Source organism: Centroberyx gerrardi, chromosome 5, assembly GCF_048128805.1.
Source record: "Centroberyx gerrardi isolate f3 chromosome 5, fCenGer3.hap1.cur.20231027, whole genome shotgun sequence".
NCBI lineage: Eukaryota > Metazoa > Chordata > Actinopteri > Beryciformes > Berycidae > Centroberyx > Centroberyx gerrardi.
The window spans coordinates 24112477-24139898 of record NC_136001.1 but is presented as its reverse complement, the minus strand read 5'-3'; the positions used below and the strand labels follow the sequence as shown (position 1 = coordinate 24139898).

The window sequence follows — 27422 nt, the reverse complement described above, 5'->3', positions numbered from 1 at the left end:
GGTCACCTTGTCATGTGCTATTACTGCTGCTGTAACATGCTCCCTGTGATCGTAGGAAAGAGCATGAGATAGACCCTTGGAGTGAGGGAGGGAGAACGAGAGAGGGAAGCGAAGGGACAGGACTGGACTAGTCTGCTCAGCCAGTAATTTAGTTGCATTACAGACTCAGTTTGTCTGCTTTGTTGTTGTGAGGTCCAGATTCTTTCTTTTTGTCCATTGTTCTCTTTTCTCTTTCCATTCTCTCCATGTATTGTTTTTCTATGAGGGAATCGCTGAATGTTAGGGAGGTTGGAATTAGTCGAACTTATTCTGTCATAACCCCCACCACCCCCTCCCCGTAAACATTGCTTAATTCTCCCTCCCTCCCTCACCCCCTTTTCTCCTTGCTTTGTGGGCCTTGATGTGCTTCTATGTGTGAATCGCAAACCCAGTGTATTTCCATTGTAGCCCAGTTCTCTCCACAGCCCGGGTCATTCCAGGTCTGATTTGTTTTATGTCTCTTCTGTACTCGTAGTGACCCAACCAGAGGTATGCAGTAAAACACATCGCCTTGTGTTTTCTCCCCTCTCTCTCCAACTCTTTCTCTCTCGCTCTCTAGCTCTCTCCCTTTTTTTTTTATCTTTCTCTCACTCTCGCCCTCTTTTTTTTTCCCCCTTTAAGAGAAAATTTTGGCAGCATGGAATGATTTCCGAGCCATTTGTGGGATTGCGTCATGTGATGTAGGAGATGGATGCTCATTGGACCGTCAGAGAGGGCCCTCTCTCTCACTCAGGCGTTCCATAGCGATCCCTCTCTTTTTTCCAGTGCTGTTATAGGTCTGGATGTGATTCCGACTCTGACTCTTGTGTGTTGGGATGTGGTCTGTAAGCTCATTGCTGACATTCTTGGGACGTGATGCCAGAGGTTTTTTTTCCCCGCTTTCCCCTCTCTCTCCTGCGTGTCTGCGTGCAGTTAAAATGATCCCTCCCTGAAATGCTGTCTGGGTCCTCCTCTTTACCCACTTCTTTATCTCTTGTGCCATCCATAATCACCCTTTACTTAAATGCCCAGGTTCTAATGGCACCACTTAATCAGGTTTGTTGGATGGTGGGTGTGTTTTATACTCACTTGATATTGACATTCATGAAAGTCGATCTAACATCTGGGCTATGTTCCAAACCTTTTGCACAGCCCGTGTCCCGTTTATGTCTTTCCCTGTAACAGGGTACCTGACAAGGAAAACCAATGGCCACTTTGCCGTTTGGTAATCACATACTTAGACATCGGTGCAGTTGGAAATGAAAAGGCAAGTAGAAGAGGAGGAAAGGAGCCCCCGTATGAGTGGTATTGGAATGTTGCCATGGTCCGCCTTGGCACTCATCCCTGTAAGAAGCTCTCACAACAATTCAAGCTCGCTGCAGATAACGGCAACAGGAACACACAGATTCATGGATTACTGTATTCTGAGGAATAGCCTACACTCCTAGATCGTGTAACATCATCAACATGAAGTGCTAATATTGGTCATTGCACAACTCTCTACTCCCTGTTCCACAGATTCACACCATCTGTGGTGTCGACTTAATTCGCATTGATTGGCATCTAATGTCAACTAATTAGAAGGTGCAAATTAGAGGTATTCATTTGGGACTTGGAGGTGCAGATGGTGCAGACAATTTACACAGATTAATGTGACACCACTTATGAGATATGAAGAGGACATGACGCATCTATGGTGGGATATTCCTTTAACTCCACCAGAGTTAAATTCCTACCAGGTGTTGCTAAATAATTAATCATGCAAGTTTTTACATACTGTAATGTAAACTACAGTAGTAATTCTCAGGCTACAGAATTAAGGGTATTCTGCAATATGACAAGTTAAGTGATTTCTCAATTATGTTGAGAAAGCCAGACCAACACTGGACTGGTTGTCCTAAGACAAATTGAGAAACTATCACCTGTTTAAGTGATGCGGCTTCACCAGAAGGTGCTGTGTCTTTAAATCTGACCTGGGACTAGTTCTACTGTCAAGCGCTGGATTATGAGACACATGCATGTCATTTCAGCCATTTGAATGAATAAATCAGTGCAGGAAAGGATGAGTCACAGAACCATTGCATGCTAAGTAGCACTTGTTCTCCGTCTGCTAGTTAGTTGGCCCTGAAGGGTAAAAAGGGAAACTCCCTAGTCTCTCCTCCAAATACAGCAAAAAAAATCAGGATAATGTCTTTATTTTGCAGCTTTCACCACCCACTTAAAATGACAAGCTAGAGTCAGTTTTGTGGTGCAGCACATAATTATAGCAGGCCTCATCTCTTGCTCATCCTAGACCACGTCCGCTGTATCACTCAGATTGCCGATCTCCAGTCCTCCAATCTGTTCTGTTCCTTCTCTTTATGGCTTCTGATTACTCACTTGGCGGCCGCCATTTCACACGCAAGGAACATTTACTCCCACAGCGAAATGTGCAGCCACTAGAAAACAGTTGCAGCGTTCCCTAAGGTGATACATTTTTCTGTCATACATGTTTCATCTATACAGAAGTGCCATCAGTGTCATTACGTTGATGGATTTTGACCCACTTCCCCTTTAGGTCAGCCAATCAGACCCCTGTATCCGAAATTGAATGACTTTCTTAACCTTTGGCCTGATGACTCATGGAGTGAGCAAGGGGTGTGGCTGTTGTCACGTGGCACTACAGCCTTTGTGCCCCCGACCTCCACCCCATCCCCTGCCCTGAACCAATGAGTTTCCTGCTCAGACAATGACCGGATTGGCCAGGCTGTGGAAAAAAAAAAGTGGCCTGCATCGTACACCATCGAAATCACATACATCAAGACACACACTCCTGTCACATGCATCACACCAATGTTGCATAACACATACACACACACACACACTCACACACACACACAGAGAGAGAGAGAAACGATGCACATCACCCAACACTAGCTATTTGCTTTCTTGCTTTTTAAAGATAAAGCAGGACCAACAGAAATGAATAGTACTTTAGGTGTCTTTTCATTTTTGATTCCAACATAAATACCAGGTTGCTATTTCCCCTGATACATCTCAAGATCAGCAACTGTCAGAGATGAGTCGTTTCTTTATTTAGCCCGTAATTGAACTGGCTCATGGCTGTGTATTTTTAGCCAGAGTCGTTTAAATAACAAAAACGGGCTGTTTGTGTTGATGGCTCCTCTCGGGGCCTCGGCTGTTGGTCCTGTGCGCCCGCTCCTCATGCTGGTTCCCCCTCCATCTCTCGTATCCGCAGCAGCCAGCGGGACACACTGGGGCTTTGTGGCACAATATGTCACTGTGACAAAGGGTCACCACTCCCTCCCTCACTTGCTCTGTCTATCTATATATCTCTATCTGTTTTTCTCCATCTCTCCAGTGGCCCCCCTACCCCACCCCTCCCTGGCCTGCTTCTGGCGTGCATCCCTCTCTCTCCTCCTACACTACTCTCGCTGCTGTCTCCCATGGGCTGGCGCTTCCTCTCTGGCTGCTAACGGCGAGAGGCCATTCAGAGGGCAGTAGTGGAGGGCTCAACTGAATTATCTGTGTAGTGATGTGTAATTGAAACATTAGCAGCCTGAAAACATGCTCGCCACGTGACTTACTCACTAGCATGGTGGTAAGAAGCTTTTAAATGCTTCTTAACTTGCATACCAATTTCAAAATTGGTGTTTTTGTTACTGCACAGTTTTTATTTATTTTGTTATAAATGTGCTGCATAAAATGTGCATAGAGCTTGATCCATTTTTGGTGCTCAAAGGTACAGTATAATGCTAAACTTGGACTCTGGTTAAGCTAAGCACAAAGCTATGAAATCACGGATGTACACTGTTACCACTGCTTTGAAAAAGAGGGCAGATTTAATAGATGTTGGCAAGGCAATGAAAGAGATCGAAAGCATTTTACATGAACCAATGTAGCTGCTTTATAGATTTGGTAGGAGAAACTGTTCACGTTTAAGAGGTTTGTCGTCTTCAGTTGGTGTCCATTAAGCTTCCTCCTGCTCATACTGGTCACATGTGGTGGATATCAGCTACCTTTATTACCCTCTGCAGCTCTCCACTTCAAATGGAAAATGTGCAACATGCAGTGTCACTGACTCACTTCATATGATAGTCCATGTTTTGTCCTCTGCCCTTTTTTTCCTTATAGCTTCTTGGCCTAGATATAAGCCACGATCCACAGCAACGGTTAGTGTGTCAGTTCCCGTTCATGCTCATTTAACATCCGAGAGTGCAGTCACGACACACATCACCTCCTCCGACAACCCATTGCCTTGGACTTAATGCAAAGCTTGGACTTAATTATTCTGTTTGTTTGTTTGTTTCTACCTTGACCTAAAATCTTTTGGTTTAATAGGAGTGGAAAAATTTTGAAGTGGATGCTTCATAATAAGCACTTTTCAAAACAGCTACATAGCGCTCTACTAAGGATGAAAACACATAAAATTAACAGCAAAAGCAATAAAAACAAGAAATATAAGAGCAAAGCAAGAGCCATAAAAGGGAGGACAAACACAATGAATTAAGAGTCATTACATAAAAGCAAGTCTATAAAAGAAGTGATTTTAGTTTTAAAAAAAAGATTTTAAAAGATGATACAGCCAGCCTTCCTCTGGCAGGTCTTTCCAGAGTCTAGGAGCCCTGATGGCGAACGCCTGATCACCTCTTGTTTCTGATCTACATTTTTGAACAGCCAGTAGGAATCTGCCCGAGGACCTCAGGCTATGATCTGGCTATATGGGGTTAAAAGGTCTGTGATATAGCCTGCTGCCAGACCCATGCATGCCTCAAATGTAATCAGTAAAATCTTAAAATCACCAGGTAACCAAAAAATCGAAAAGATGTTAAAATCAGTGTGATATGGTATTTTCTTTTTGTTCTGGTCCGAATCCTAGCTGCTGCATTTGTACAATTTGGACACTTGACTGAAGCAGGAATACAGAGAGTTATAGTAGTCTAAGCAAGAAGAGATAAAAGCAGGGATGACTTTCTCTAGATCACTAAAGGATACAACTGTTTATTTTTAGAGATATTCTTCAATTGAAAGAAACAACATTGCACAACTCTCTTAACCTGCTCGTGAAGGCTCAAATTACAATAAAAAATAACACCCATTTCTACCTGCTGGCTTTGCATTGGCAGACATCGATTTAATGGAGTTAGGTGGACCAGAAAGGACTATTTCTAATTTGGTTCCATTAAGGTGTAGAAACTTCTGTGATATCTAGCACTTACTATCTTAGAGGCAGAGTTGCCACACTGTTGGAGTCGTTAGATTTTACAGGCAGATATAACTGTGTGTTGTCAGCATAAATGGAGCATCGTGCAGGACATGGAAGTCATGCATTGCTAGTCATGTATCAGCTGATCGCTTCGCACACCAATCACAATCCATTCTCATAACAAATACTTATGAATAATAAATGTCCTCCTACACTGATTTTTGCTACACCAACTGCTGCACCCCATCCGCTGCTTGGTAAAGCTTTACCTCCACCTTCCTAGCCTCCACTTGCTATACTTTATCCAGTTGAGCCTATGTTGGCTCTTAAAGTGACAACACAGCACAGTGTTTCTGTTCTGGCTCTACTCTGTGTCACCCGTGGAGGGGATTTGCATTGTGCCCCTGCTATACCTTCAGCATGCTTGCTGGGTAAGCAGGGAGCAGCTTAGTGCAGAGCCATAAACGCCAAACATAACTATTTGTTGCTATAAATGGTTTAATCTTGTGACTAGAGTGTTCCTGACTGAACAGGGAAAATGTGTTATGTTTGCCGATAATCTGTCCAAGTGGAAGCATGTAAATACAGAAAAGGATTGAGCCCATCCTGCAATTTAAAGAAATAAAATGACAGTTGATGACATGATTAAGCACACACTTATTGCTATTCAAGACCTTTAGCCTAACATAAAAGTAATATTATAAACAAGTATTTGTTCTTACATGGATAAAGATTAGGTAAATGGAAAAAGTCTCACTAGCAAAGTTTGCAACTAAAGAAATCAAATGACAGTTGATGGCAATTTCTACTTTAGCACACAATTATTGCTATTCAGTCCACTAGAGGAAACTTTCTGAATGTTTATCTAGCTACAAACTACCTTTTGCTGTCACTTTCCTTGCAACTTCAGCTCATTCTTTGCAGACTCTCTGTGTTCCTCTAGTTTGACCCTCCACTCAGTAAAAGACGGCGTGCCATTCAGGTGCTTCAGTTCCGCACCCATAATAGATGCGTGTATGTTCACCACCACGGACGGCATGCAGCCTCATTTACACGTGGAATAGATGTGGCTGAAAACAACTCTGCTTGTACGATTTGACATTTCATCAAATTGTGAAATCCCATAGGAGCAGTGGTTGCAGCAGCAGAAACACTGCAGTAACAGACAGGTCCCTATTTGAGGGTGAGATTTGCAATCTTACATCCTCTACTTTTTTGGTAAAGAATATTTAAAAATCTTCACACTTTTCAGAAGAGGCTTCAATGCAGTGATTAGAAGAGTGGCTAACAACGGAATCAGTAATATTAAAGAGCACCCTCGAGTTATGGTGGTTCTATCGATATTTAAGGACTGATATTAAGTCCTTTGTAATATTGTTGGACACTTGCAGTTTATCAGCCTTCCATTTACATTCGGCTTTTCTACATTCTCTCTTGACAGCCCGAGCGTTATCATTTAGCAGGGCTGGGGTATTTTTCAAAATTTTTTGTTCTTCAAGAGCGTCAAGAATACGTGAGCAGGCAATATTAAATTGATCAACAAGCTCCTCAATGTTGAGCAGAGGCTTTGGAGTAGTGTTGGAAGTTGTCAAAAACACCCGTGAGAATTTGCTGGTAGTAATATTTAAAGATGCGGGAGCGGACAGGAGCACAGAGGTTGGGACAGGGTTAAGGCAACAGGACATTAAAAACAATAGCCTTTTTGTCAGATATATGTATTTCTCCAGTCCAGCATTAGTTCATGTAAATCGAAAAGCCAGTACTAGGTCAAGTAGTATGAGAATATGCTACTAGGTTCTCCTAACATATTAACACACAAGTTAAAAGGCTTGATAAGATTAATAAAATCAGATGAAAGACAACTGGACAGGTCACAGACATGAATATTAAAATCCCCAAGAATTCAAATATTATCATATTTTGGTATAATCAAGGCCAGTAGTTCTGACTGAATTTGGAGGTCCGTATACTACTAGGACACACAGCAGAATGGTCTCAGCATTAATTAAGCAGTTAAGTGACTTGTAACTGGAGAAATTATCAAAGGAAATAGGTGAACATTTAAAATTAGTTCTGTGGATAACTACTACTTAGCCAGTGAAAGTATGAATAACTTGGGGGAGTGGTTTCAATCAATGGGGCAGACTCTCCCTCACTCAGATAGATTTCAGTAATCATGAAAAAGTCTATTGAACTGGAGGTGAAGTCACCGTGGCAGATGAAGGATTTATTTGATAGAGACCTTGTGTTCAATAATCCAAAGGTTACAGAACTATTAGGGGTAGCAGTTGGACATGTTGGTAAACAAGGAATATGAATGAGATTATTTCTATTGACAGTGGGTGATCTAGACAGAAATGTGGCCCCTACATTTTTACAGTAGGAGATGGGAGTATCAAGCTGAGATGCGCTACAATTCCTTGATTTACTAATTGTGTCATAATGTGCAGTCAAATGGCATACTTTCCATTTGGCTCTTCTTAATATAATATATAAATAATATTTTCCTTTTTTTGGAGTGAATAGCCTACATCTTATTCAGAGCTACAGTCCATGGTGTACATATTGTCCAAAATATATTGTCAAATTTGTAGCCACGGTGTTAAAGCGACAATGCAATTGGTGGCAATGAGTAAAGTCCCTCCTGCTGCATTGCAGCAATCAACATGCATCCCATTGTTTTCTAAGTGGTAAGAATAGTGTAGGTTCTGGTAAAAGCTGCAAGCAGGCTAGTGTTGATTGCTTTTTATCAGATGTTACAATAATACATAGTAACTTACGTTAAAAGTCAGATGTAATCGAGATCCCCTCTCGGTTGACCATCATGGAGCAGGAGTCAACCCTGTAAGCTAATCAGAAACCTCAGTATTGTTACTGTTTTATCCTCAGGCTTCATGCTGCCAATCTAACACATTGAGCAGTGCCTGTGTGAATAATATTCTGCATTATTACCGCAACAACAGATTTGATTGATGCTGCTGAAAGCCTTATACACAATGTCTGCATATCAATCCAGAGAGAGTAGTGCAATGGCAGCCCAAAGCCCACAACCTCTTCCCTAGAATTGCGTGCCAGGGACTGGAATGAGTACAGATCTGGTCTAATAACCTGATGCATTATTTAGAGCCCTCTCTATACTGTTATGCATTTAGTGTAATGGCCTGTCAGGGCTGAATGGAATCACAGAGGATTGACTTTTCCTGATCAGTTGATGACATAGTAATGCAAACGGTATTTTCCCCATTTGTTTACAGTCAGTGAAGGGAGTGAATGCCTACTGGGACTTGTTAGTCTAGATGCAGCAAGACGGATATTTTATGCTGTTTGTCCGGCTACTCCAGTTATGTTGTTGGTCAATATTGCGTAACATTACGTTGACTGCATTTAGCATTACGTAGCCTAGCTAGTATGTTACACCTACCTGAAATATTTCATATTTTTGACCCAGTTGTAGACTGCTAGTTCACTGTTGGATCATGGTGGTTCTCTGTATGTTGAAAATGCATCACCTCTCAAAACCTCAGCAGGAGTCCGCAAGGCCTCCTTTTAACACTGTACATGAGATTGACTGGAAACTGATGTTTGTTGTCTTAAGCAGAAGCTGCTTTCCCATGAAATCTGTTTTATTAAAGAACCATGACCCTAAGAAGCTGCAACCTGGGGGTGGAGACAGGAAACTTGGTAAACCCCGACTGAACAAAACTGTATTTCCATTCAGTCATCCTGTTTGCATCGGGAATGTCCTGTTTTGGAGTCTGTCCAGCTTTATATTGGTGCTTTCATACAATCTCCAAATAGCCTCACAATCCAGCAGGCTAATTTACACAATTTTTTTTAGTAGGAGGTTACATGGATTGCTTGAAATATTAAACCTGTGCCCATTCAAATGACATAGTTAATGGCCTGCTGGCCTTATCTTAATGTGATAGATAAACTCTATCTTAACGTTGTCATGCAGCCATGGGGCTTAGTTAATGTGTTAATGTGTTTTTTCAGAATTTAACTCATTGATGACTGATTTATGGGCTTTTATTCCATAGTTACTCAAGGTTGTTCAGTAGTGGCCTGCCCTAAAATGGTCGCCATGTGTCCCATTTAGTGTGTTGTGTCTCTATAGACCTTTGACTCAGCCTGTGTACTTTACCTCTGCACTCACAGAAAGGTGAGGGATGTGTGAAGGGGTTGGTGAGAAAAAGAAAGGTGAGCTTTGGTTTGCATGAACAGAGGTTGAAAGTCACAAGATATGTGCACTCAGACAATCTGGGAAAACGAGAGCTCAGGACACACCCTTGCCTATTCTGTCACAAGTTGGTCACCATGACAAAACATAGCTGGTGGATTACACAAACTTAGAGGCCTCTCGGTGCAGAGCGACAGCCATAGTTAATGTCATAATGAGTGCAATTAAAATGTTGGATTTGTGAGGTTCATGCTTCGGTGTTGATTCAAACCACCACATCTTTGTTGTGGCAGTCATTCTTTCCTTCTGTATAAGTGCAAAGTTACAGCACTGCCTTGAGGTGACTCTAAATCAATTGGCCAGAGCAGATTGCTTCAGGAGCTCATTGATGTGGCCAAACAATCTGAAGTGTTTTCCCATCAACATTTTTGTTTCTCTGGTCTGTTTATCAAACTTCTGCTCAAACCATCTGCTGCATTCCCCCCACAAATATTTGTTGCTCTGATTCCAGTTATGTGGTAGACAAAACGTTTCTCTGTGCAAAACAAAGTAGTAGTTGTATCAGATGTTCCTTGTAAAAGCATGTTGTGCACCGATACACTTAGATGTTGACGTTGACACTTGGGCTAATGCTGGCCGGATGCCTGCAGCAGTAAGGCAATGACTAGGTCCACTGTTTCATTTCTTCATTTGACCTTTTATTTTAACAGCGAATACATGTCCTGTTTACAGACATCACCAAGAACAAAATTCAGTTTAAAGGCATAAAGTGCATATTCATAAAATATGTAGACGGTGTCAGACAATAGTACTAACTAGGAAGACAATAGTAATAACACATATACAGAAATATCAGACTTTTGGCAAGACTGGCAGTCTTTGATTAGAAGTGAATGATGAAGTGGTCTGTCAAAACATTTTAAATTATTCAGCTGGGCCCTTACCTCATTGGCTGTTGATTTGTGAGTTTGTTGAGATTATTATCGGTTTACTCACCCTCCTCTCTCTGCCCTCCATCTCCTCCCATCATTTGCTTCCCTTTCACTCTGCAGTGGAAGCAAAGAAAAGAATGAGAAAGGAGCTTTGTGAAAAGGACAGTGATTGTTTGTTTATGAGGATGCTAGCCTTGCGGTGACATGCCTTTTTTCTCCCCCTCACGAGGCTGTTAAGTGAAATAGATACTCAGTGCACTATGTAATCAAATGTAACCCAGATCCACCATTTTGGAGTGGAACAAGGGTTTTTCCACTTGATTCATATGGCTCCAGTTCCTAGCCTCAGGACAAAAAACACTGGAACTGAGTCCACCTCTAGAGGGTAGATTGGGGACTTGAATCCATGCTGGAGGAGTGGACAAATGGACAAAGGAATGGACAAAGATGATGCAAAATTTGCCACATCTCACTTTGTATTGGGGTTTCAGAGGAACCTGTGTAAGATAAAAACAAAGTTGAAATGAAGACCATCTGTTCATGTTCTTAAAAGGATACTTTGAAATTTTAAATTTACTGTTATCGGTGAGTTTTTTCTCACTATGTGACAAGTGTCTAATGAAGTGCAAGACCAAAGCAGATCAAAATTCAAAAGGTTATAGTATTCCTTTCTTAAATAGACTTCAGATGTTCTGAGTTGGCAACCTAAAGCTTGTGTTTTTTTGTACTGATTGGCAGCAAAGTTCTAGACTAAATGAACAGTTTGTATAACCAGGACTCAGTTTCATCCGTGTCTTTTTTCTCTCTCTTGCTCCTGTTTTTCCCCCTTCTATCTCTGTCTAGTGATGGAGTCCACGGCTGTGAGTACCTCCACTCTGGCCCCTGATGAGTTTGACAGGAACGCGCCGCGGATCTGTGGCGTGTGTGGTGACAAAGCCACTGGCTTCCACTTCAATGCCATGACCTGCGAGGGCTGCAAGGGATTTTTCAGGTACACAAACGCATGGATGTGCAAGCTCACAAATATACTGTAATACAGACATGAGTTGGCACATCTAGTACATACGTGTGTGTACTAAATGCACACACTTGCACACTGGCCCTGTGTAGCCAACACAATAGCACGCATCACATTCACAAAAAGCTGAAAATATAAACATCGACTGAGATACTCAAACACATGTACATTAGCACACACACATGGGCCTGAACTAGCATACATAATGACCTCCCACCCACTCACTCACACACACCAAATGTAATTGCCGCCCACAGTTATATAAGAGCACATACAAAGCCACTGGCAACATTCATGTTCACATTCAGGCATAATGTACTGCAACACATAGAGAATACAAATGATCTTGAGCCTATAGAAATAGTTAAAGCCTCAGCCATTTCAGCTAAAGACATAACTAGAGTAACGCAGTGATTGTGTGTGTGTGTTTTGTGTGTCTGTCTGCTTGCATCTGTTCCTCTTGGCAGCGTTGATGTTTAAAGGGAGAGGATGAAAAAGACGGATGTTTAATAATCTCCTTCCTCACCTCTCAGCTGGCCTTGGCTTGAACTTTGCTCTCACTCAACCGTGTGTGTGTGTGTGTGTGTGCATGTTGCCTGTGTATAGATGTACGTATGTATGTGTGCATCTCTGAGTAAATTATTATGCTTTGCATCGCCTTTTGGCAGGACTCATCTTTTACCCTGAACTCCTTGGCACTCGTCCATGTTTGTGCATTTTGACTAAGTTCCAGAGTTGAAGGGCAGAAATGTTTATCTAGTTCTACCGTGATTACATATTTGTGCACTACAGCGTCTACAGGTGCCACATTCTTACACCTGTTAAACTCAAGATGCTACGCACAGACCGAACCGCTCTATTGTCAGTGCTCTGTTGCCAACTTATTCATGTCTGTGTTCAGTCACACCTAGAGCCTTAATAAATTCTCTCCTTCCCCCAACACCCGCCACCCTCCTCCCACACACGCACACACACACACACACATACACACACGCACACACTTCCCCCTTATTTTCCCCCTTATTTTCCCCCTGTCCCGTCCTTTCTGCAGGTGCAGGTGCAGCATGGAACCTAAGGCCAGCTCATCTTTTCTCTGCATCCATCAACATTTCTTGTTAAACACACTGTTAGGTTCTACTTATGTGCTTATAAAATGAAATATATCAAGATAAAATGAATACAGTTTTTTTGTTTTTTTGTTGTTACCCCTGCAGGCGCAGTATGAAGCGTAAGGCCAGCTTCACCTGCCCCTTCAACGGCAGTTGCACCATCACCAAGGACAACAGGCGCCACTGCCAGGCATGCCGGCTCAAACGCTGCGTGGACATCGGCATGATGAAAGAGTGTAAGTGTGGCAGATAACCTGTATGCCCTCCTGTCCCCAGCAGTACCTACACACTGTCAATTATACATCCAAACAGTGGCTGTTGTAGGTAATTTTGCAGGTCTGTCCCAGTTTTGTCCCTTGTGTGCCCAGTGCAGGATATAACAATAAAACTGTAAAACTGTTTGGCTAGGAAAAGTTATGGAATTTGAAAATTTGTTTTCCTGTCATGGAAATATTTTAGAAAGTTGTAAAATATCATTAAACATTTGGAAAAGTCATGAAATTTTAAATCATGATACTAAGTTCATCATTTTTGTATACATGAAAATAAAGATTACAGAAGTAATTTGGAAAAATACAGTCAAAGAGAGTAGGCTAAAGTGCAACTGGTCAGACTGTGGCATGGCTGCTCTGAGACTTTGTCACCCAATTCCAACCTCTCGCTTTTCTCGCCACACAAAGGCTACGTCAACATCTTGTTGCTAGCTAACCAGCAAGTGGGTTCAAGCCTTTGTGGGGATTAAGTGACCAAGACAAATTACTAATGTTAGAAGTAAGCAGACAGTTTCAGGCAATGTTACCTTATGCAAAATGTTTTCATGTAATTCAAAACATTGACATGTAAATCAAAACGTGATCAGTGTTTGGCATGGTATTTGTTCTTAGGTAGGGAAAAAACTACAGAAGGCACTTTTGTTCACATTTTTTAAATATTTTTTAGTTCTTGCACTTATGCAGTATTAAATACATTTACGGGTTGCATTTAAAGGAAGATGTCATTCTTCAAGCTCTAGTCCACAGTAAAAAAAAATGTTACTGTCATAGTATTTGTAAAGGTTGCTTTATACATTACACTACAGTAGTACAGTCTCTAAAATTTGGTATAAAGTTATGGAAAAGTTTTGGAATTTAATTGTAAAATAGGTGTGGGAACTATGCATATATACAGTATCTGTGTGTATTTATTTATTTATTTATTCTTAGCCAGGAGTGGGGAATTGGGCTAGCCATTTATTTTCTCACATTTTACGTAGCAGTAATGGCAATGTCTTGTGGTTGTAATCCTTGGTTCTGTTTCTTGATAGATAATAAGTTGTACACAACTGCTGCTCGCATTTTTGGAGGCCCACTGTCCCTCTTGTAAATATTATGTAATATCTGGACCGGGGTCAAGTATCTCTCGGTCTTTGCCCCCATTAGAATGTTTACATGGTCTATTTGAGCTAGTGGAGCCTCCCCACCGTGTGTACAGTAAGTATACTCCATCTGAAGTTTAAACACCTGCTGTTATGTACAATCCGGCCAGGCCTTTGCTTTCCACAGAGTCTTGTTTGTTTTCACGGTCTGTAAATAGCAAGTAAAGCTTTCTTGTTTTCTCCTGATATCCAGATATTGTCCACGGGGGCCTCTTTTAAGCGAAGGCCTCTTGTTACCCCTCAATATTTTTCCCAGAGTTTTTCTGCGAATACCAGGAGGGTGACGGCACTGACACTCGGATACACTGTACGTGAACAGGAGCCAGTGGAATGCACTTATGTTGCCGCTGCTGTTGGAAAAACAGCAGCATGTTGTTGGGACAGAGCTTTCTCTTTCTCTCTCTCTCTCTCTCTCTCTCTCTCTCTCTCTCTCTCTCTCTCTCTCTCTCTCTCTCTCTCTCTCTCTGTCTCTCTCTCTGTCTCTCTCTCTCTCTCTCTCTCTCTCTCTCTCTGTCTCTCTCTTTCTCTGTGTGTGTGTGTGAGCTAATTCAGTGGCTAGAACAACAAGGAGGGAACAGAACAGAGACAATGCGTTCTGTTGTTCACTGCCAGCAGGGGTCTCCATATGGACTCGTCCCCTCCCATTCTCTTCCTCCCGAGAATAACAAGCCCCCCTCCACCCCGCATGGACATAGCCTTTATCACAATGTAAAACACATGCACACATACTCTGTGAAAAGCTTGCAAACTCAGGTGTACCATCAAACAATGTTAACCTCTATTCTGTTATTCTGGCTTTCCTAGGTTTAAACAACTGAGTTGTAAGATTTACAATGACTTGTTGCCCCACTTTTACCATACTCTCTTTGTGCCTTGTTTCACAACACCCTCTGTCATGCATTTCTCTTGCTAAAAGGTCTCTCTATCCTTGTCCCCCAGTCATCCTGACAGATGAGGAAGTGCAGAGGAAGAAGGACCTGATTCAGCGGCGGAAGGATGAGGAGGCGCAGCGTGAAGCCCAGAGGGAGGCGCGGCGGCCCCGTCTTACTGATGAGCAGAGCCAGGTCATCACCACGCTGGTGGAGGCCCACCACAAAACCTACGACGACTCCTACTCTGACTTCTCCCGCTTCAGGGTCCGTCTCTCAATGCGATAACACTCATTATCAAATCAACTTAATTTCCTCTATGCACACATTACACAAGCATTAAAATGGAATAGAGAGAGGTTGTTTGAAATTGATGCAACAGTGTCTCTTTTAGACCAGTATTAACAAAAAGGCTTTTCAGTTTGTCAGTTCCATAGTACCATGAAATAATAATGACATTACTCTCGAATGATTACTTAGGCCTGGGATCCTTGTCAACACTGTGACACCAATTCCCACTTAACATTTCACCTCTCTAAAGGGTAACCTTACTCTGTAATGACACCATCAACCAGCGTACACAGCATTTCATTGTTGTGATTCCTCACCTCAGAACTCACTGCTTCTTCAGCTTCAGTCCAGAGGCTGTCCGCTAAACAGTTGTATTTCGATTGGTTGAAATACTAACCTCACACCCAGTCCCTCGCCTCGAGCCATTTATCCTGTGACACTCAGTGCTGTTTACCCTCAAACACCTCTGTCCTTTCGGACATCTGACCTACAGCGGCACTGTCCACTTTGTAACAGAATTCCATCTTTGCCCCGCCCCCCACGGCCACACTTAGGTCCATTACTTTGACCCCATTTCTTCAGGGGTCATTCCACACCACTATAATGGACACTGTTTTGATTCAGAATCTGAATAATGAAAACCAATTGATCAAGGGCTTTTGCGTGTTGACATAAATTAAGTTTGTCTTGGACAAAGCATTTTTTTTTATGCATAAATGTGAAATATTGCAAGATTGCCAGAAGCATTAGTAATTTCCGTCAAATTGCTTACTGTGTTTAGTGCAAGCATTTTGTGTCTATAGTGATGGGCCATATTAAAGAATTCAGTGTTTTTTTACGCGTGTGCCCTTTTTTTCTGTCTAGCCTCCGGTGCGTGCGGGCCCAGTGACACGTAGCGCCAGCAGAGCTGCCTCTCTCCATTCTCTGTCTGACGCCTCATCCGACTCCTTCAGTCACTCTCCAGGTAAGAGACACACACTATAAAGGGTGCTGAAATGAAGACCTACTGGAGTTGATATCAGTTTATCTCATTGTGGCTATTGTGGATGTGTCACTATGAATTATAGCCCACGAGTGTGTCCGCACCTCAAAAATGACCCTATTTAAGTCATTTAGTCTCTTATTCAGTCTCAAAATCAGTCTTTCTTGAAACAAGTGAAAAGATTTGCTGATGGTGATATAATTAAACTGTTTCCAATGCAGTTTCCCTTGTTACAGGAATTGTCTAGAAACATACTGTATATCCTTACGCTGAGTCAAGGCAGAACAATTCAAGAAAATTACTAGTATCAAGAAAATTACTAGTATCAAGAAAATTACACTTGATTCAAGAAAATTCTTGAAACATCTTCATTTGCATTAGAAAATTGGCAGATCGCCAGATTTTTTTCACTTGTTTGAAGTAAAATAAGTTTTGAAGACTCAGTACTTGTTCACTTAACAATGTCTTGTTGTCTTAACAATGACTTAAGATGGATATATTTGCAGTACACTGTGTACATGTTTGCTCATGTAAATCCATGACGTTGCTTTACTGAGAATCCAGAGGAAATCCTGTGAATCCCCTTCTCCCCCGCAGACACCTGACTCCTAGTAGTAAACATCAGTTCATTAATGCATCCGTCACTAACGGGCAGAACACAGCGAGGGACACGGTCACGTGGCCTTCAGCGAGCACTCGACAGATCACTCCTAACAACCCAGCTAGCTCTGCATGATTCACAGGTTGTCAGGGCTGTCATCTGAGCTCTCATCTCACTTCTCCTGACCTCACGCTTATGTATTTTCTGATGACCATCTCCCTCAACAAGCCCCCCTCTATCTCCATGATTTCTCCCCCATCTCTCAGCACACTGAGGCTAGTGTGTTCACAAGGGAGTGGTGTGATGTTTTCATGTCATGTGTGTGAACTCTTCCCTCTCTCTTTGCCTCCTCTCCTCTGCTCTGCTCTGCTCTACTCTGCTCTGCTCTCTTCGTCTTGCTCCCTCCAGAGTCAATAGACACCAAAATGAACTTCAATAACCTGCTGATGATGTACCAGGAGCAGGGTAGCAGCCCAGACTCCAGTGAGGAGGATGGCTCCCGTCTCTCCATGCTGCCCCACCTGGCTGACCTGGTCTCCTACAGCATTCAGAAGGTCATTGGCTTTGCCAAGATGATCCCCGGGTTCAGGTGTGTGTGTTTATGTGTGTGTGTGTGTATATACAGAGGAGTTTTGACTCTGTCACTCTGCATTTAGCTGTTATTAGCTTATGTTTAGCCAGAAAACCAGAAAAAAATACTTTAGTCTGGAAAATTTAAAGACTCCCGGGCTTATTGGCTGGCAAAAAAGAGGGCCTTGCTAAATTTGTCATTGGACAATGGTCGACATAACAAGAAAAAAAAAAACAGTAGGTGAGCACAAATAACTACAGTGCTTATATGTAGCCAGTTCTGTTTTCTGTCTAAACAGTGTCAGTTTACTTTAGTTTTTACTCTTGGGTGGTTTGCATTTTGAGTTGACTGTTGCTTTTCACACATAATTACACTTAATAAAATCTACTGTAACTCTTAACTGACTTGGCACTTTATAATGGGGAGTAGGACTGCAGAGGACTCTTTGTCTTTCCATTTATTTTGTTTGATCCGTTGCATTTTTGTTTCACCTCTAGGATTGTCCTATTTTTTTTACCATATGTTGTCAATACAACAAAACCATTCTGCTCCATAAGCCTATAGTCAAATATATACATCCAGATATTGGTAATAGGTGAATAAAATGGCAGGAATTGTTTGACGAATTGAAAATCTACCGGGTATTTTGTCTAGCTAAATAAAGTCCACACACTGAACACACTGAACTTTTCTTTACGTACTTGTTTTTTTTAATTATTTGCATATCTCCGAGTGACTCTTTACCTAAATGTTAGTGTGTTGAAGACTTTGTACACTTCCTTGTTTTTCTGCCCGATTAGTCGATATTGTGCCACGGTTATAGCTATGGTCTAAAGGCCACAGATTAGCTGACACATCTGGATGGTTTTCAAGAGTTGTATTCTTCACAGAACGGGGTAATACATTGGCCATGGTCATGTTGTTAGTCTGAAGTTGGGTCCTCAATGCCTCTAGGGCTAGGCAATCACATGCCCGTTCTTCAGTTGTCGTGGTAACCATCTGAGGCTCACTTGTACTCATACCCTCATGTTGTCTTTCTGAAGAGCTGAATCAATCAATATATTTCTGTGGACAGGAGTCAACACATTATTTGTGACTGTTATGGCAAAGTTTCTATAGACACCCAAGGCCTTTTCGTTGCTTCTCCCTCACCTTCTAAACATGGCCACTGTTGCCTTCCAGTGTGTGTGTCTCCTAGAGTGTGCCGACAGGGACAATCGCTCAGTGTCTCAGGGGTCACACCAAAGTCAAGGCTAAAACGAGCCAAGGCCTGTCTTTCCTGAAAGTTGTCATTCCCGCTGGCAGGGAGTGATGGAAGTCGTTGGATTAAGTTTGGAATGTTTGTCCACTTATGATCTGCTCCCTAAGCCCCTGAAAAGCTCCCCAGACCTCCCCTTAAGATCTGCATGTTTCAGCTCCTGTCTCTTGCTAGCTCAGTAGTTTGATTTAGTAGAAGAAGAGGGAAGCCACACATTTGTAACTCTGATGCAATAGTTTTATTTTATATTATGAATCAATGCTTTGGTACATATTGCCTTCTATGATTTGATGAAGTAAACATTTTAACACATTTTGTTAGGAGATTGGTCCATGATTTTAGCTGTGGCAATGATGGTGCATCAAAAGTTCTTAAGAGCTTAGTATTTCTGATTCCTTTAATGTTATGGCTAAAAAGTAATTGACTAAAGTTTCAGTAAGGTTTTTCAAATGATTTGTCCATGCACAGTAACCATCAACAGTTTCCGACAGAACGGGAAGAAGCAAACAGGCAATGTTTTTGATGTTTTTTCTTCCTGCACACCATAAATCAAGCAGCTCCTGATAAACTCTGAAATCCGTGCCTGACCTTGAACCCAGCGTCAATTAACCGCTGATAAACAGAATCCTTTGAAATTAAATATATGACTGTGTTTTCAGGGAAACTGATAAATTCCAGACACACACACAGTGTACTCTTGTAAACTGTGTGGGCAGTTACTTGGTTGGAATAGTTCCCGTGTTTATCAGTGGCTGTATCAAATTCCTTTACCATTTGATATAATCAACAGATAATGGTTTCAACGGTAAAAGTAACTTAGGATATTATTTGTGGTACACTGTATAACATCCTGGGTGTTTGTGATCCCTGCAGGGAGCTGACTGCGGAGGACCAGATCGCCTTGCTCAAGTCCAGCGCCATTGAGGTGATCATGCTGCGCTCAAATCAGAGCTTCAATCTGGAGGACATGTCCTGGAGCTGTGGCGCGCCCGACTTCAAATACCAGATCAGCGATGTCACCAAAGGTCAGTCTGTGCACCGCCACATATATTGCTGACTGCATTGGAGACAAGCCAATGATTAGGACAACACACATGCATGCTTGCCAGCTCATGTTGCTTAGTTGGTAGCTGGGGAAGAACAGGTATGCGTGTGTTACACATACACACATCTCATCGAACCTGAAGGGAGTGGCCTTGTGTTAAGGAGAGGAATGGACCTCATAAGTGTGGGAGTATAGGTAAGGTTACTCGCTGCGGCACGTGTACACACCCATGTGCAAGGATGCTAATGCACTTATTGCTGCGGAACCAGTCTGACACATCCACAGTAGGCCCTCTGGGCATGGCTTACTTTTGCCTTTCAAACAAGACCCCTCTTTCTGAGATCAGCCAAAGAATGTCACTCCTGACCTGCTCACCACACAAGACAGCCACTGTCTGGCTCAGGAGAAGCTGCTCTGTTGTGCTCCTCCTCTAAATAAGTGTGGATAGTTAGTCTGAGTTTGACTAAAGGATAGATTTGTTTTCTTGTTGTGCTTTTTTATTAGTAAATTAGTCTAGTTTGTTTGAGTTTAACTCACTTTATTCCACATTTCAAATTAATTCTATTCCCAAAACATTCACCTTGGCAGTTTATCTGATAGTAGTAGTTTAACACTTTGTTCTGTTACAAGCGGTTACAGTATGATTAAATGGAGATAGATTTGATCAGTATTTGTATGACTTCTCATCTAAGCATCCGTATAAAAGCAAACAGCCCTAAAAAACAACAAAAACAATCCCCATTATGATTACATAATGCTGATCAAAAGTACTTCCCAGTGTTATAACCAAGGCAGGACATATCAGGAAAAAAGTCCCAACAGAGTTGAGTCCAACAGGCAAAATTAAATATTAAATATGAACTATTAATTACTAAGAAGGATGGTAACATTCTCTGAAGGAGGATTCTCCTGGGACACACTATGGAGCTGGTAGACTTCCCATGCATGTCCTACACAGGAACTAACGATGGGTTGTGTCTCCCATAGCGGGCCATACTCTGGAGCTGCTGGAGCCCCTGGTGAAGTTCCAGGTCGGCCTGAAGAAGCTCAACCTCCATGAGGAGGAACACGTGCTGCTGATGGCTATCTGCCTGCTTTCCCCAGGTAGGTCTGTGTGTGTGGAGGTGGGAGTGTGAGTTCTGGTGGGTGGTGTGTGTGTGTGTGTGTGTGTGGGGGGGGGCTTTATGCCTACATATGTAATATGTAGGCATAAAGCGTGATGGTTATTTTTGTCCTCATAAATTGTTTATACTTCTGCTCATTGGTCTCCTTTTTTCCAAAGGAGAATATATTCATTGGGAAGTATTTTTTGTTTCTGGTGAAAGATCAACGAAAACATTTTGAATGTGGAACATTTGATGTGTTGGTGCCGACTGCCAGTCAATTTAAAAAAAAAAAAAGTGCAGTTCTCCCACTTGGAGCTACTTGAGTGGTTTCATGTCTGTGTGTTGTGAGCAATTGCCTTCATGTGAGCACGCATTCATGTGTATGGTATGCATTTATATAATATAGGATGCATACATTATACATGTGTAGTCATGCCAGTGAGCACGTGTGCATAAGCGGATGTTTGCATGCCTTTGTGTATATGAGGCACATCATTAACAATGCATATATATCCTCTCCCTGGTCTAAATTTAGCCAACCACTTGATCGGAGTGGTGGAAGTAATACTACAATGAACAGAGCACAATTTTATATAATTTATCTATTGGATATTAAAAGTATTTTCCAGCATGAATATCATAATTCTACTAAAAGGCCATTCTAATGCTCGACTTTCCAACAATACTGCCATTTTACCTGTCAGGCTCTGTTGCTTTTAAGCTTGTCTAAGGATCAGAGACATGTTAACGCTCTGACCCCCACTCTGCTCTCCTCTCCTGCAGACCGCCCAGGGGTGCAGGACCACGCACGCATCGAAGCCCTCCAGGACCGGCTGTCGGAGACCCTGCAGGCCTACATCCGGCTTCACCACCCAGGCGGACGGCTGCTTTATGCCAAGATGATCCAGAAGCTGGCCGACCTGCGCAGCCTGAACGAGGAGCACTCCAAGCAGTACCGCTCGCTCTCCTTCCAGCCGGAGCACAGCATGCAGCTCACCCCACTGGTGCTGGAGGTGTTCGGCAGCGAAGTCTCCTAGAGGGCCACCTCTGAACCTCAAAGGAGCAGAAGATGGAGAGAAGACCCCCAGGGGTCAAAGAGGAGGGAGGGAGCTGAGCATGTGCTGGATGGACTGTGGATGGAGGTGTGGAGGGATGGGAGAGAGACAGAGTGCGTGTGTTGCGTGCGTGGCTGCGTGTATGTTTTGTGTTTTCAATGAGTTTATCTTGGCATAAAGACCTAGGTCAGAAGTTTTGTGGGGAGTAGACAGATATTGAGAGAGACACAGTAAACAAGGGAACTTCATATATACGAATGAAATACATACACAGAACTTCTGCTTATATATTTGACATAATGTTTTTGTTTATATTTAAAACAACAGATTGCTGCTTAATACGCCTGGACAGTTTATGTACACATGCAGTGTACACACCAACAATACAACAAACATACTCACTTGTTCATTTAGCCATTCAGTTTGAGCTACCTCTTCGTTTTACATGGGTTGTTTTGTATTTACATCTCCTATGTGAAACAGTACCTTTTCCACAAAACAATATAGATACAGTAAGAGTGACATTTCAGTTTATCGGTGCAAACACAGTGCCTGCACATTGCTTTGACTTTTTGATGTTTTGAAATCCACTCTGTGTCCTCATCAGCTTCTCTCCAAGGTAGTGTATATGCCTGTGTATACACTTCAAACATGCCTCTCACCTTTCACCAAAGGTATGGTCAACTACAGTATTTTCTCAAAAGCTTCCAATATCTAAAAATAACCTTGCACCATGGCCTTTTCACGGATGCAGTCACTCTACATGCTTGCAAGTTGTCTGACTAGCCTCAAAGAACTTATGAAGGAAATATCTGTACCTGGGTTTATACTGCAGAGTACAGAATCTAGTCTGTAATTTAGCGATAGTTTGATTGGGTTTTGGGGTGGGTGGTTTTGAGGTGAGAATTAGCCACTAAATGTGTTAGCTATTTTTACACTGCTAACTGTCAATCAAACCAAGCCTGCATTATGGCTGGTTATTCTTCTCTTCTTCTTTTTTTAATTGATTTGCTGTAAATAGTTAATTGCTACACATGTATCCTAAGCACTGTTATACCACCTTTTACTCAAGCCTATGTATTCATATATGTACTATCACAGATTTTAAAGGGCTACAATGCCAAATCTAACTGGAATAGTCAAACGAGGCCAAAGCAAGCTAGCAATGGGCCTGTCTTGTATTATATAGCCACATACCGTACTGGGAACTGGCATAGATAAGGATGTAACGGCAATGGATGCTTTTTATTCTTAACATAATTTCACCTTTAAAACAATTCCATGAATTGTTCCTCCTCAGTAAACAGTGAGCTAGGTGGGCGGAGAGCTCAAAAAGCTGCTTCAGACCTCCACAGATATCACCCCTTTCGTTTCTGACTGGGAAGTGGATTTTCTAGAATGTCTGAGGGCCTGGTTGTTGTAGTGGCGTGCGCCGCTGACACCCAGGTCCTCCCGTTCGATGATGTATGCTGCGCAGCCCTCTAGTGGCTGCATCATGTAAATACCAGGTATATATTATATGTCCGCAGCTGTACATAGGGCTACATAGATATTACTCGAGACTCAATTTTCAAAAATATATATGCAAATACAATATTGACCCTTTTTGTTTTATGATTCATTATCACTCTGTTTTGAGACACTATGCTCTTTTGACTTTGTACATGTTTTTGCTAAGAATGAGTGAGGAGTGGCTTAAATGGGGATTGGTTGTATGTTTGACACAGACAAATGCTTATTGTTTGTTTAGTGGTGGGTTGATTTATTTGGCTAATTTCCAAGGTTAATTTTTGAGAAAGAGGATGTTATACAAGCTGAACATACAGTGCTGCTCTCTAATATAAGCCATATAGATCACCAAGCTAGTTATAAACCTGATGCATTACAATAGATTAAAAATGATGATTCCAGAGTCTTGGATATGCTGTTAATATAATCTAGTATACTCACATGCTGTATATCTATAGCTTTGGATGATTCTGTTAAGCTTGTATACAATAGGAACTCGTATGCCTTCTCTCTACCTTGAGTCATCTTTGGCTTGTGCTTCATCAGGCATCATCTAATGGCTTATAAGCTGAATTTCCCAGAGCATTTGAATGCTTAGGTTTTGAGGCCAGTAATATATGGTTTGCTGCATTTGAGATTTATGGCAAGACTATATAAATTACATATTTGTCTCCTCTTGTCTTCAGAGACAATGCCCCAAACACACTTTAGCTGGAAGGCCCCCTAGGAACAGCCATGCCAGAGATATTTCACTAGAGGAACCCTCGCTGTGGCCTGAATCCAAGAATTATAATCCCCTGAAGAGGGAAATTGTTTGCCAAGATGACATGAAGTCTATACTTTCTGACTCGCAGAAGACATTTGTCGAAACGATCCCTGTGATTGGCCCAGAGAGCTTCCTGTGACATCATCTCAGTTAGCAAACCAGGGCTATTCTGTGATCTTGCCCTTAGTGGAGGATGGGGAGAGAAAGCATATTATGTTGTTGAGCTGAACATGTTGCTCACAACTGCTTTGTGTCACTCATCCTTGAGGAGAGTTATAACACTTGTTGGTTGAATTTGTTCACCCCACAAGGTCTCTTTAACCTATCATAGGATTTTAAGTCCCTCTCAGTCACTATTGCTTTATTCCAACTTGTGCTATTAGCCTCCGTGAAAACTTGGATAGTCTGCAAACGGACAGTTAGATGGTTGAATGATCAGCTGATATTGCTCTGCAAAGCACAGACAGTAACTAGTTTTAGGATGGTTCCATAGGCACCTAATAATTGTGATTAGTTTGGTTTTCATCCTGAAACTCATGGCGATTATATACTATATATAATTCCTTATGTCCCATAAATGTCCCTGGTGTGATTGAGAGGAGAGGAGTTGAGACTACAGTGTCGTTAGACAGTACCACTCATATGTACAGTATGTCAGTTTGATGAGGGGTATGATGTGCTTGGTTATTGAATATGACTTTTGAAGTTTGGAAAGTCTCCATGTTGATTTTCTGAATACATACCTCTGTATGTAGATATGGGTTTGATTTTGTTTTATTTTCGTTGAGATAGAGATACAGTGTTGATTTGTGTATGTACAATACAGTGGGAGGTTTGGTTATCATGTAAGTGCCACAGGGAGAGTTCCCTCTACACAAGAACAGGGTAAAAGAGGAGTTGCTCTTGAGGATTTGAAAATCAAACAGGAAAAGTCCTGGGGATGCATCATATGGCCTTTAATTGAACAAGTACATTATGGTGAATACCACACAGCACAGGGGAATTCTGGCTCGGTACAAGGGTTTCTCCTGTTACAATGAACACTTGTGTTTTTTTCCTGTTAGGCCTGATTGCCTGTTTCAGTCCCCACCCTACATGCATAACGAGTAGATAAAATTAAATGTTAATATGGTGCATCTCCAAATTTTCTTCTTTGGTTTTCACTACAGTTAGCTGCTCAGAGTCAGTAAATTTTAACTCTGCATTGTGTTTGTTATAATACTGGAACCTGAAAACCATAAGGCAATGGAAATCTATTACGAATTAGATGGGTTTGTCTTTGGTAAGATCTCCTTTACCTTCTAGATTGGAAACATTACACACAGTAACAATGCCTGCAATCTACAACTCATGGTACACTATCACCAGCAAGCTTTATAGTTTATCATGTTCGTAAACATTATTGAAGTTTTCTTGTGTAATGGTTGTACAAAACATACTGCCATTACAAATCCTCTCTGTAAAACGTGTTATTATTATTATATCGCTCACAGAGAACAGTCGGCCATCTTCCATGTGATGGCTTTCCAGTCATTTTTTCCGAATAGGACAGGGATTGTAATGGAATCAACTCAATGTAGTTCTTAAAAAAGGAGTGTCCACAATGGATGTACACCATAATCTACCTAAAAAAAAAAAAAACCTACCTCTTTTAGCTACAGATTTTGCTTTAGCATTAAGCAGTTGCCTCTGTTTTTACTTTTGTAATATTTGTATTCATGTTGGTATTTATTGCTGTCTAATGAATCATACTTCAATGATTACCTCAGAGATATCTCGCAGATTGGGAGAGTCTAGCTAATGAAGTCATTCATAGTTTGTTTTTTGTACAGTTTTTTTTTTTTTCTCCGACTAAGCATTGCCTTTTTTTTTTTTAACGCACAAAACACCAGGACTTGTTTTTATATAGTGCCTGCACTCTGACCAATGGGGCTCAGACTGGCTAGGATGAGGCTGCATTTATTCCAAAAGTGGCATCCTTCTCTGCGTCTTTACCTTTGCCCAGTCCATGGGACATCTGGGTAGTTCTCAGCAGTAGGTGCAGTTATTTCTTTGCCATGCTGCTGATATCTACCCTATCTTTATAGTTCTAAAGGGCAAATGGAAAAGGAGAACTTTCCGGAGTGAATGCAGCTCTATATGACGAATGACCTGAAAGACTTTGTGGCAGTTGGAGAAATGAGAGATGTGTGTGCGCTCCTCTTGGTACAGTTGGCATGGTCTTTGCTCTTTAGTACACCATCCTTACCTTGTCCCTTTTACTTGCCTCATCATTTCTTCCATACCCTCTCCTTGTCTTCCCCTCTCCTCCTGTCCTAAAGTTGGCTCCCACACCTTCATCATTCCCTGTCGATCTTTTGATTTTCAGAAGAGGGGAATTAGGAGAGGTCGAAGCTCGGTATCCATACAATGCTGCTTTTATCTTGAGCATCACCAAGCCACGTGTTATTGACACTACATAAAGTGGGTAAAGTCCCAAGTGTCGGCCTCAATGGCACGACCGGCCACATTGAAAGATCGTGTCTTTTGAAACATAGGAAACTTAGTGGTGCTTATTGGAAATACATCCAATCAGATCATAGTACCATATTAATGGAGCAACTACTCACTTTGGTGAATTTAAACTTTGAAGTTTTTTTTTTTATTATTATTATTCATGTCAAACTGCTTCAGTTAAACACTGAATGAAATTAAAAGTTTTTATTGATCAGTGAATACTAAGGAACAATGTGGCCATGGTCACATACTCCCTGAGCTGTGTGCCATACGACCCTTTTACAGCAGGGGAGGGTTTTATGAAGCTGGCTTCAAATGTTCACCAGCTAATCTTTGAGTTGAAACAATTTAAATGGAAAAATGTTGCTGATTGTGAAAGATTTTAAGATTGGCTTACTACTTAAATATTAGCACTCTCTCGGCCCTGCATATTGATCTTTCATCGAGAATAAATTTGAATTTGGCGTTGATTTCTAACCCTGCATAGAGAACCCAAATCACGTCACATTCAATTAAAAGCCCAAAACAACAAAAGCACTTAATGTATCGTTTGTAACACATGCATACTTTTTAGATGAATCTACTAGCCATAAACTGCCTGTGTAGGTCAGCATGATATGGCTCCAATTATCAAACAGTTAATTCATCTAATTTCTAATGTTATTGCAATTTATGTTTTGTCTCTTTATTTTTTTCAAAGATCTTATTCTTTTTTCTATTATAAATTGGTGTTTATGTAATGTTATTTTTGTCAGATGTTTTGCAAATCAAAAATAAACAACTGTACATAGTATTGGGCTTGTGTGTGATTGTTTTTTTTTCTTTTAGCTATATTGCCTTACTGTCAGAATTATTGCTTATCATTAAGGCTGCATTTTGATTTTATGGTTATTGCTGATAAAATGCTGCTTCATATCAAACTTTGGTCTGCTTGTCTTTCAGTGACCATTAGGCAGCAATGGTATATTGCTATAATAGATGAATGAGCACAGTTTC

At 41.5% G+C, this 27422-nt stretch overlaps 1 protein-coding gene across 1 annotated transcript in view; it reads left to right on the top strand.

The window, feature by feature from the left end:
* LOC139907962 (vitamin D3 receptor B) overlaps window positions 1–27219 on the top strand; it is a 30643-nt gene extending 3424 nt beyond the window's left edge. Inside the window, exons 3-10 of the mRNA XM_071894502.2 lie at window positions 11180–11327; window positions 12569–12699; window positions 14817–15013; window positions 15902–16001; window positions 17029–17209; window positions 19323–19474; window positions 20482–20598; window positions 21384–27219. Coding sequence (XP_071750603.1) covers window positions 11182–11327; window positions 12569–12699; window positions 14817–15013; window positions 15902–16001; window positions 17029–17209; window positions 19323–19474; window positions 20482–20598; window positions 21384–21637 — 1278 coding nt within the window. The 5' untranslated portion in view covers window positions 11180–11181 and the 3' untranslated portion in view covers window positions 21638–27219. The remainder of the gene's footprint in view (window positions 1–11179; window positions 11328–12568; window positions 12700–14816; window positions 15014–15901; window positions 16002–17028; window positions 17210–19322; window positions 19475–20481; window positions 20599–21383) is intronic.
* Window positions 27220–27422: the final 203 nt, after the last annotated feature.